We start from the raw sequence: 12,500 nt of genomic DNA, 5'->3' as shown, positions 1-12,500 counted from the left end.
AAACCTGAGGGCCTCACTGTCTATGTCCTATACAGTATGATCTAACTTCCTGCAGACATAGAGCCCTTTAACCCTTAGGAGTCTATGGTCCTGCATGTTGGACCTCTTAGATTTCAAGTAAAGAATAAGAAAAACCTTCCTACTGTATGTAGAGATTTCTTTTACCTACAGTATATAGCTTTTATGAAATATACAAATATCAGGATCCTTATTTAAATATGCTCTATTTTATGGCTAAATATTGGAACTTTTTAATTCTTTAAATTTCTCTACTTTCAGAACACATTTTTATTAAACATTATTCGATTTAAGGTCAAATTATTTAGGTTTCTTTTAAACCCATCCAATTAATGTGGCAGGTCAATGTTTAAGAAATCAATAACAAATATAATACCTTTGTTGTTGGGTTGTGATTGTTATTATATATTGGTCTGGGAAGTCCCATGTTTTCGCATTAATCTTTAAGTTGACATCAAATTGTTGCTTTGACTAACTTGTGTCATAATGTGAGGAAAAATTAACTAGATGACATGACAAAACCTTAATCAGATACTTTCTACCTGCTCTCTTGCTAGTGAATATGGTTCACTTAGCCTTGTTATTTGTCTAACTAGCTATTTCCAGAACTGTAATTTGGTCATATTTGTATGTAATATAATTAAGGCTATTTGATTAAAAAAGCAGAGGATGAATAAATAAATGTATGCAGTATAAGGACCCTGAAGGGCATCCTACAATAGATGAATGCATTTCTTTATTTTTAAATTGCTGTTAAAATGCTATTAAACCACATTCCTAAAAATGATTACAATTACTGTCTATTATATTTTAGATAGTTACAGGACTGCTGGTGATTATGTAGTAAGGAAAACAGGTGTACTGACCAACCAGAACAGAAGCTGCGGTGTGCCGTGGGTCATATGGGCTTTTCCCTTTACCCTCTTCAACAAGAGATTGATCAAATCGAAACACATGATCCTACAGAGAAATAGAAAGAGAAAATATAGAGTGAGAGAGAGATTGGGAAAAGAAAGTGAGATACAGGCTGTTATTTTCTTCAAGTTCAAAACACAGTATTTTCCAATGGAAAATTGGAGTCCTTTTCATTGCTTTAAGGGTCCAACTCCTTGCAGCAAAGTTTTAGACTCCCTCTCAAAAACACACACACACACACACACACACACACACACACACACACACACACACACACACACACACACACACACACACACACACACACACAAACAAGATCTCTCTCTCTCTCTCTCTCTCTCTCTCTCTCTCTCTCTCTCTCACACACACACACACACACACACACACACACACACACACACACACACACACACACACACACACACACACACACACACACACTCATCTTACCTCCACCTTATGTCCAACCTCCACGTAAGCACAGGTCGGATGGAAGGCTCCTGTCCCACAGGCATACAGATGAGTTCGGTTAAAGTGATGTAAAACCTTCACATAATTAACACAGTCCATCTGCAAAACACACACAGAGACATACACAATTCCATCTTGTGCACATGAATTTTCACATTCTTAACACAGACCACAGAAATAAAAGCGTCCATCTGGTATGTCTCACATTAATTTGCTGCCAAGCGCGCGCACACACATGCACACACATTTACTCTATATGCATGCACACATGGTCTCACATGGAGTGTTGAGATCTAGTGCATCAATTTAGCAAGCATCCATGTAAAAATGTGACAATGTGGCTGATCTTTCACATTCACTTTCCTGTAATGTCAATACTATGTACAGTAATGGCTTCTTTGTCATCTTTGCAAAACCACATAATATTCACTATAAAGTGCATACTATGAGCTTCTAGAAAGCTAGAATTATTAAATGTTCAAAGAAAAGTCTACTTAATATTATTAAGTCATTCTTAATAAACCTGACACATAAGCAGTATGAGCATAACACAACATTTCCAGTTAACAAAGTTACTCTGCTGATGCTCAACTTGCTTAAATTTCCAAGCATGCAGCCAGAGGTATCTGAGGAATTGTGCAGGCAGTTATACGCATTTCATGTATTAATTCATTATTTTTTAAATAAAAGCCAGACGTGGAAGTGAAGATTGTAGAAAGGTCAGGGGACAGATGATTATAGCATGATTACTCTGTGCTAAAGTTTTCATATAAATATTATAACTCATTTATTATTTCTAGTAATTGTTGTAGTTATAACATATTTACAAAATATGTAAGAATTCGATATTAATTTTTCAGATTTTGATTTAACATTCAGAAGCTTTTAATCTCAATAATTAATGCATAAAACAAAAACTGTTAACGCTAGTTGTTGCATTTATACTGTACTTACATTTCTAAATAAAGTCTAATGAGTATCTTTGAGAAATACGAATCTTATTTCCCAGCTTGTAAAGGATATCCATTATGTACTTTGGGTCTCTCTCTCTCTCTCTCTCTCTCTCTCTCTCTCTCTCTCTCTCTCTCTCTCTCTCTCACACACACACACACACACACACACACACACACACACACACACACACACACACACACACACACACACACACACACACACACACACACACACACTCACACTAAGCACTTGTGAGAGCACTCACTGGAGCGTGCCATGTTTCCCAGGACTCTCTGAATTGCTACGACAACACAAAGGCATCAACATTGAGATTGCACAGTGGAGAGGGGAAGCAATAGAAGAATATAGGATGGATGGAGTGGGGTTAAGAGAAGAGCAGTGTGGGAGAAATTTAGGAGGGAAGAATGGAGCAAGCACTGTCTCAGAGTTACTCATTAGTTTTACATGCTGCACTAATTCCTCAGTGCTGCAGAAGAGAAGAGAAGAGAAGAATAAGGAATAAATAAGGAATCATAAATTCATCTTCTCTCTCTATTGTTTTTGTAGCTCCTGTCCATTTTGTAATTATACTACCTTTATCTTATCTTTTAGGATCATGGCATCCCTAATTCTTCATTTTCATCCAAAGAACATTACCTCTAGCTAATAACCTGAACCTCCAACATCTGTTTAATTGGGGTCAGGACACACCTTCAGACACGCACTGTAAATCAAGCATCTGTCTTAGTACAATCAACGTCCATCCTGTGCCTCAGGGGAATAGCAGAGACACTGGACTGACCTCAAAATCTACGTCTTTAAAGCAACCGGAAAGAGGATACAGTTAGAAGGAAAGAAAAGGAATCCGTCACTTTTTCCACTAAATTAAAAAAAAGGAAAGAAAGTCTCTTATAGTAAAACAAAAGTGTTTGTATGAGTTTTCATTCTTTGTTTTGTCTCTGTGTCTTGCGATATCTCTCTGTTTGGTTTCTGTTCTATCTCTAATTCGAAAGTTTGCCTTTCCTCAAGGTTCTCATGGATAAAATTAAATGACCTCAAAAAAAAAAAAAAAAAAAAAAAAAAGAATTCTTATGGATAAGATTAAATAAGCTGCTTAAAAATGACATCATGTAGTGTACATTTTAAGCCAGTTCAAGCTGACCTGCTCTGAAAATGACACAATGACCCCCTCAGCCATAAAGAGTCATTTAGTCAAAACATATTTGCTGTTTAGTTTTGCACTGAAGCTACGAGACAAAACAAGCAACAGAAGCTTCTAGGAGGCAGTTAATTATTATGTAAGCTACATTCAGAAAACCTACACTCATACACACTTAAAACCCTTGTGAGTTGTTCAGCATTTCAGTGTCACTTATGTGGTTTCTGACTTATGCTGTATACAGAGCAGTCATAAAAAAGTCATAAAGCTGAATACAGTTAAAGCAGCTAATCTGAAGTTTTATTTTCTTACACATAATATAGTTTAAAGGTTGAATTGTGTCACAGAACTGAACTGGATGATTTAACATGTTGTCATTTTTGTAAGGTTCAACTTATAGAGTTAAGAATGATAGACAGAATCTTACAAAGTCATGCTGTATATTTCATTTTAATTTTAAATCCAAACTTCTGTTCTTAACTCCTATTATATTTTAACTATCTTTAGTTATTGTATAATTATTGTGACATCTGAATTGTACGATACTAAACTGGCAGCTTAGTATAAGTTAATTATATGCAAATCCGCTTAATTAACTTAAATTGCAATGCAAAACTAAAAAGGTAAATGTCAGACATTAAACATGGTGTAAATTTAATTCTTGTTACAACTACCTTTAAAAGTGGTAGTTAAACGTTCAGTAATGGTTTAACACTTCTGACCTTGCTGTCATATATTACACTATTTAGCTCATTACGACTTGACCTGAGAATGACTTGGTGAAATGGAACATAAAGCGTAGCTACTACAGATGCTCACATTTTAAGGCCTCTCACATTTGTAGTATTTGTATGGTTGCCAGTGTTCTTCTATATATTATTTTTGAAAACAGGAGAGTTTCCTGAAGTGAACAAGTTGAGATCCAAGTTCTAGCATTTTATAGTCGGGTTTGTGACAAGTAAGAAGAGTGTATTTAAAGATTACAGTACTACTGTGATGCGGGAACATTATTTCACTAGATTTAACAGAAACACTGATTAATTAAGCTCATGTCCATTTGGCTGCACCATATGTAACAATCCAACAACTTATTTAAATGCTTATAGTCTAGATAGCATGACTGCATTTAAGAACAAAATGCAAATCTAAAAATTTCCATGTCTTTCATGTGAACTACATGTCTAGTCATTTTTCAACAGGTTTTCCCAAATGAATTCAGATACATGATCATTTTATCAGATAAATAAAATTTCAGTTTGTGATGAATTATTAATATTACCTATGGTAATACACACACACAATCAGTGCTCCCACTGAACCCAGAATAAAAGGTTATTTTTGAGCTTATGAGCTTAATGCTCCCCATGCACTCTCTCTCTCTGTGTGTGTGTGTGTGTGTGTGTGTGTGTGTGTGTGTGTGTGTGTGTGTGTGTGTGTGTGTGTGTGTGTGTGTGTGTGTGTGTATGTGTGTGTATGTGTATGTGTAAGGGCTTTGACACATCTTCAGCCAATTAAATTGAAGACAAACTGTGTCTATACCAGGGTTCCTCTCCCTTTCTGTCTCTGCTTTTGTCTTTGTGTCCTCCCACTTTTCTATTTCGATAGGTTTATAGCTTGCAATTAGTAAGGGGTAAGAGGTTGGGAAAACTCGTCATGTTTTGTGTGTGTGTGTGTGTGTGTGTGTGTGTGTGTGTGTGTGTGTCTGTGTGTGTCTGTGTGTGTGTGTGTATGTGTGTGTGTCTGCAGGGCACAGCTCAGTGGAAGACAGGATTATTTGAAGTGAGGCTGTTACACAAAGAGACAGAGAGAAAAAACAAACAACAAAAGAAATGAGAAGAGATTCAGTCAGTGATTTAAGCAGAGATCATGTGTGTATCTCTTAGCCAACTCCCTAAGTGAGATACATGAACTATAACCTCTGACCTGTATATTATACTGAACATTAAATCCTCCTGTGGCCATGCAGATGTAGCTAATGTGGCTTAGTGAAGCATAGACTGTTTTTTTTTTCTTTTTTCAGAAACATGAAGCACTAAACATAAGTAGTATAAGTGACGTTATACTGGAGCTACAACATGGAGCTAGAGTGTATATCAAAAAACTCAACTGGAACAGCAGTCATGAAAATGTCATCTATCAGTGGCTTTACAATGAAATTATAAGGGCTGTGCAATTCAATTATATTATCAAAATAAGAACAACGTGTGCAAATTGTCATAAATACTAAGAGATAATAATTCTAATTGAAATTTTTATTAAATTTATTTTATTTATAACATATTTTATTAAATATTTAAACATTTGAATAACTTACTGGGCACATAGCTTACTGTCTATAAATACCAAATAAAAGAATAAAAAGAGAACAGCTGTAACATTTGCCTTCAAAAAACAAAAAACAAACAAACAAACAAAAAAACATCTCTAAGACTAATATGATGACCCTGTCTGGCTTTTCCGTATATGATGAAGGAGTAAGTAGCATATTCACATTTATTATGCTTTCTTTTTGAACGAAGAGGTTATGTAAACCTGCATGAGTTTTGTTTCACTAAATTTGAAATAATAGACTCGATTTGTTATATTTTTGAAACATTAATACCAGCCACCTCTGTGGACAATGTGTCTGTATTATATTGTTATCATGCTAACATTAACATTAGGGAATATTTTTAAAAATTAAAATTAAAATTAAGATTAAAAATGATAACGAATTCAGTTACTGGGGCATCATCATATCTGCGATTGTGTGTTTAGTGAATTAGTATGTTGAGTGCATCATAAAATGAATTGACGATATTGAATGCAGTTAGTGAAAATGTTAACTTTGGGCCTTAAAAATATCATTGGAACATTTAAATATCTTAGTAGAGCTCATGAGTTTGTGTATCTGCACATACAAGTAAAAACTCACTAATGGGAACCTGAACTGATCGCCTAATAAGCAATTTTATAAACAGTTTTACATTATCGGGTATAAATAGCTCATTCATTTTAATTAAACAACGAGCATGCACAGTCTTGTATATCCAGCCAGTAAAACACCCATGCATCTAGATTTGAGGATTGGTTCAATCAGCTCTGTTCCAAATGAGCCGTTTAGGATGAGTCACCATATAGGGCTAATAGGACTAATCAGAATAATGAGTGACTCAGTGTGCATATGACTTTAGCGGTGTGATGTCCGCTTGTGACATCCCACAGTCACAGAGAGAGACTAAACACTCTCTGGAAAGATGGTTTATAAAGTGTAGAATGAGAGAGAGAGAGAGAGAGAGAGAGAGAGGAGAGAGAGCTGTTGGAATTGAATTGAAATCCAAGACATTGAGTCAAATTGTTCAGTCAACAATCCAGGAGCCAGTAAGATTCTCTTACTCAGTTTCAGGGAAGGGAAAAAACCAACATAAGAAAGAAAAATAATAAAATTATTTGAGATAGCTGGGAAGTTTAGTGTTTAAGTTTAGGAAAGTCTATTATCCATGGTGGTCTCTTTTCACACATCCACTTATAATGTAGGTCAACCTGTGGGTCAGCGCACTGAATCTGGCCCCTGTGTGTGTGAGTGAATGTGTGCATTGCCAAGTCAAACTCAACTTGGATCTCAGCATCAGCTAATTTTTGTCAGACACCTCCTGCAGCATAAACACACATGCGTACATTCATAGACATTTAGATGAACACTGGAGCATTTTCACACCCAACCCAAACACATCTACAGTATATAATACATTTCCAATAAGTAGTCTTTGTCCATGAGAACAATCAGGTCATGACAGTAATAGAATCTTTACACATAATTTACACATAGTGCTAAAAAGTTTGACTTGGCTGAAGTTTGGTATTGAAATAAAGTCAGCTGACACACTGAAACAACATTACACAGAATCAGCAAAAGAACATCCAAACAAATTGGAAGAGTCATCACTTCCAGTCCTGTGGAGCTAGCATTGAGGCCAGGAGGAGCAAAATTCGCTTTACATGGGGAAATTTTGTACATTTGTTAGGATTCTAACTGATTACATAGTTTGAAGTCACACAATGACACCCAATGATAGTGTGATGTCTTTCCTTTTGTGCTAAATGGGAGCAATCAAGGATCTTTCAACTTATACTTCTGAATTTTACCTACTCATTTGTTCATTACTTTTGGCTCACTAAATTTTCAAACCCAGCCTCACTACCATTCTCTACAACTATATATCAAAGTTATCATGCAATCTAACATTTGATAAATTATCTTTTTCTTTTGAACCTTTCTTATACTTTTGCTTTCATACAAAGAGTTTATATTTTGTAGTATAACTTGTTTAACTTGATTGAATTTGATGCTGCTCTTATTGACCTAGCATAAGTAGGTCATGCCTGTCATGTAATGCTTACATGCAGCATACAGTACATCCAGACTGATCAAACCTGGCCAAATCTTATCTAACCCAGGCTTTTAAATTCACTTACAAAATCCCATACAAACCTCTTCTGGCAAAACTAATCCATTTTGAATGGTGCATAATCCTGCTAATTAACTGCTGAGTTGATTCACCAAGCTGTGCTGGACTCCAGACCCCCAGGACTGCCATTGATGACCCCAGGATTAGGCAGACTTTCACACATCTACATTCAGAGCCTGACTGAGACTTTCACTAATCACTGTCTAACCTTTATAACCATTATATAGACAGACTGTATTGATCTGCAGTCCAAATGCAGGACAAAAACGTGAGCTCTGAAGCACACTGGGAGATAAACTACACATTAAATTCATTAGGCTTATACCATGATTGATCAAATGTATACAGTATTTCTAGCTGTTCGCTTCAGGATAGTCCTAGTTCTAATATAGGATCACAAGCTTCCGATAGTTCTAAACTAATGAGAAATGTCATGCACTTGCAATAATAAATAATAGCTTCAGATCTCCGAATATCCATGATAGTAAACTTGATGTTCTAATAGTACCTGAGACAACACTCTGCAGCTTTCTTATTGCCAAGGATTATATAACTCCTTAGGCTTGATGACGAAATGATTCAACACAATGTGTGCTCTGTTTTCATCTGCAGGTTCAGTGTTGCATCAGTCATATCACTGGTGTTTACAAAATAAAATACCTCAGTGGATCAGATCTGATACTGATCCAGTTCGTCAGGATAGTACTTATACTCATGTGCTTTGGAATGGAGAAAGCAATGTGTTGTGACTGATAAAATCTTACATTGATGTCCTTCCCTGCCCAGTTGCACTCTTCCCTCCACTCCACAGGTGCTGGCCAGTAAATCTATAAGAGAAAGAGAGAGAGAGAGAGAGAGAGAGAGAGAGAGAGAGAGAGAGAGAGAGAGAGAGAGAGAGAGAGAGAGAGAGATGGGGCAGGGTTAAGGAAAAGGTCATGACCTAGACAGGGTTTGACTTGTCCAGTAGCTAGAGGGAAATTCTCTTTGGATATCCTGTTGTTAAAAACATAACCAGGGGCCCCACACACACACGTGCACACACACACGCACACACACACACACACACACACACACACACACACACACACACACACACACACACACACACACACACACACACACACACCGACAAACTCTAGATACACAAACAAGATTTACAGATATACATGACCTAATAATGTCTCTGACAAGAATATCTGCCAGGTTTTAATTTATGGGGACATTTGGCTGGTCCCCACAAGAAAAAAATCTTTCTCTTAAAAAAAATAAACTGCATCTTTTATTACAAAAAAAAAGTGAAAAGAGCAAAAAAGCTTTCTTTCAGTTATAAAGATTAATGTTAGTGTTAGATTTAGGTATACTATCAATTAGCTCCTTTAATATAACTGTCAATGCAAGGTCCTCACAAGGATAGTAACTTGTGAAACTTGTGTACATTTGTGTCTGTGTGTTCTTCCTAGACAGCGATACTCTTGCCCTCAGCAGTGACCTCATCTCTCATTTTTCTTTTTCCACTCTAGAGGTAGATGAAAATCCCTCAGTCATCAGGTATCATCTGGAAGCCATGCAGAGATTACCTTTAATACCCGTTTAAAACAGTTATCACTTTTACTCTTCTCTTCTTTTTACACTGGTGTAAACTAAATACACACAGTACTCTGAAAGCTATTCACATCTTTACAGCTTATCTATCAGTCAGACATATTTCTGGATAATTAACGGTTTTCCATTAGATTCCTTTTATCAAAATCTCCCATCTTGGACATTTTCCAATAGCCAGCACAGCCTCGGGACACAAACACACTGATAAATGGTGAAGGAAAAAGGCAGGCAGAGTTGCCTTTATCCACAGTTTAATGTGTTTTTGCTGCCACATTACTTTTCAGTCATTTATACAGCTCAGACATTCTACTGTAAGTCTTCCATTCTGTGCATTATGTGAATCTAAGCTCAGCTGACAGGACAAGTCTCATCTTACTCCAGGCCACAGCCCTAGATTCACTCTCTGAAATCCAAATTTACTACACTTCTAAATCTGAAGGTTTGAGAAATTCCAGTGTTACGTGACTTTTGCATTTAAATGATTAATAAAATGTCCCATAGTACAGACAAGCTAAGGATCACTGAGTAAGTTTGCATAAGTTCTTATTGAAACTTTTGAGGACGGAAAACGCAGACAAATCTTAAAAAGCAAACAAACAAAAAACTTTTTTTCAGTATATTTTGTTCTCCTGACACAATAACTGTAATTTGGCACTAATTCCCAACTCACATTATTTGCTAATCTCTATAGTTCCATGAAGTAAACCTTATAACCTTATACTCATAACCATTTTCATGATGAAATTTTCAGATAAAAATTATATTAAGTAAATTGGCATTTGATGTACATTTAGGATAAATTATACTAACCACTTATTTTTGGTAGTAGTGTGTTTACCTTTTGTTCTTGTTTGGCAATGTTATCCAGGCTGAGTGACAACAGGTAGTTTCTCGCTCCTACAAAGAGCCGGCCCCTTTCTTCATCCAATAGGAGTGATCCGAAACAGCACGAGCGATCCAAGTCAAACCGCTTCACTCCATTAAACTGCTGGAGCTCTGCAACACACAGACACACATAGATGCACACAATTACACAAATTCAACAAAAATATACAAATATTTCTAAATGAGTTTTAAAATAGGATATCTGCAGGTATGGGAGCTGAACTGGAACTGAAACAAGTTAACAACCATCTCTCTCTCTCTCTCTCTCTCTCTCTCTCTCTCTCTCTCTCTCACACACACACACACACACACACACACACACACACACACACACACACACACACACACACACACACACACACACACACACCTTTGTAAGTAAGCTTCATCCTTGGTGCAGAGGTGGAAGAGGTAGAAGATGCAGATGAGCCACTGGACGATGAACTGATAGTGATCAGGCCGAGCATCACAGTCAATACCACCACTATCATAGTCATCATCATCATCTTCAGATGCTCTCAATAGTGTTCAGAGAGAAGCTTCCAGGTGGTGGATGCACTGAAGAGTGGTTGGTCAGTTGCTTTGCCAGAGGTTTTTGTGATTAAGTTCCAGATCGGACAATGAGATTGTAGAACTGGTCAAAAAAGAAAACAAGAAAGAAGAAGGTTTTAAGCTATAGTCAGTAATGTTGGATGAAGTTAGCCGAATCTAATAGTTTTGAGTCTTTAATGCAAACATACTAAGTACTCTTAGTGTTCCCTCTAAACCACACCCATAAACCTCTCTTAAGCCTGCATGCTGGTGCAAGAGGCGGACCTTTCTGAATCAATAGGCAAGTAGGAACACTTTGTCTGATAAGTTGAATGCTGTAAGTCAACAATATTTATTTATTTATTTATTTATTTATTTATTTATTTATTTATTTATTTATTTATTTTATTCTCAGTCTGTGGTGCAGAATGCAGCGTTTTCTCAATGCAGATATTTTATTAAAGCCCATTTTAATTAATTGAAAGAAATCTTAAACTGATCAGCTTACTGTCTGTAAAAAAAGAACGTCATGTTTCTTATATTTTTCTTTCTCAAATGAGATAATATTATCAAATAATAATAATAATAATAATAATAATAATAATAATAATAATAATAATAATAACTACAATCATATATTGAATTTGTTATTATACAAATAAAGAGATAGAATAATTTATTGGCAGTTATTTCAAGCATGACAAAAGGAGAGGCTGCTGAGTGAATGACACAACATGAAATCTTACTCTAAAAAATTTAACAGTATGATGTCAGGGATAAATAATAAATATTCTAGTGAAAAAGGAAAAAAATCTGCATGTTGTTCTAAGAAAATAATACACTGTTTGCATCCTGGTGTATCATAGCTCTGTGGTGACTTATTTGTTGAGCAATATTTCTGATTTCTAAAGTCGAAACTGCACTTTATTTAGTTAATAATAAACAGGAGAAAAAAAAATAACAATGTTTGGTGCTTTTTATTTGAAGAAATACTTAAAGTCACTGCTGTATGTTGTAAAATTGTTGGACTACTGAGCGGAAGGTCACGAGTTTTAATCAGGTCCAACAAACTGCCACTGTTGGGCCCCAGAGCAAGGCCCTTAACCCTCAATTGCTCACTATATATATTATAGAGAGGACTCCAGTACATTTACTGTATAATATAATTTCAGGATCCTCTGCATTTGTATTTCTTTATGTATCTTTATATATGTCTTCATTGCTTAAGCTTTCATATAGTAATGTTATTAATATTACACTGTCATAAAAACGTCTCTCCCTTTCACTTTCTCTTCATTCATAACATACTTTACTAAAGTGTCCAACTAATATTAGAGCAGATTATTTCAAGCATGCACAAATGCTGACATACACACACGCACACACACACACACACACACACACACACACACACACACACACACACACACACACACACACACACACACACACACACACACACACACACACACACACACACACACACACACACACATATTTTAGGAATGAACAAATGG

At 36.0% G+C, this 12,500-nt stretch overlaps 1 protein-coding gene across 1 annotated transcript in view; it reads right to left on the bottom strand.

Annotated features, from left to right (window-relative positions):
* sema3b (sema domain, immunoglobulin domain (Ig), short basic domain, secreted, (semaphorin) 3B) overlaps positions 1-12,500 on the bottom strand; it is a 49,280-nt gene that overhangs the window by 10,732 nt on the left and 26,048 nt on the right. The window contains exons 2-6 of the mRNA XM_027166504.2: positions 10,823-11,086; positions 10,406-10,563; positions 8,730-8,792; positions 1,384-1,503; positions 885-978 (exon numbers count right to left, since the gene is read on the bottom strand). Of these exons, the coding sequence (XP_027022305.1) occupies positions 885-978; positions 1,384-1,503; positions 8,730-8,792; positions 10,406-10,563; positions 10,823-10,958 (571 nt within the window). The 5' untranslated portion in view covers positions 10,959-11,086. The remainder of the gene's footprint in view (positions 1-884; positions 979-1,383; positions 1,504-8,729; positions 8,793-10,405; positions 10,564-10,822; positions 11,087-12,500) is intronic.

This window comes from Tachysurus fulvidraco, chromosome 14 (genome assembly GCF_022655615.1).
Source record: "Tachysurus fulvidraco isolate hzauxx_2018 chromosome 14, HZAU_PFXX_2.0, whole genome shotgun sequence".
Taxonomy (NCBI): Eukaryota; Metazoa; Chordata; class Actinopteri; order Siluriformes; family Bagridae; genus Tachysurus; species Tachysurus fulvidraco.
The sequence above is the reverse complement of the archived record's forward strand: the minus strand, read 5'-3'. Positions and strand labels throughout refer to the sequence as shown.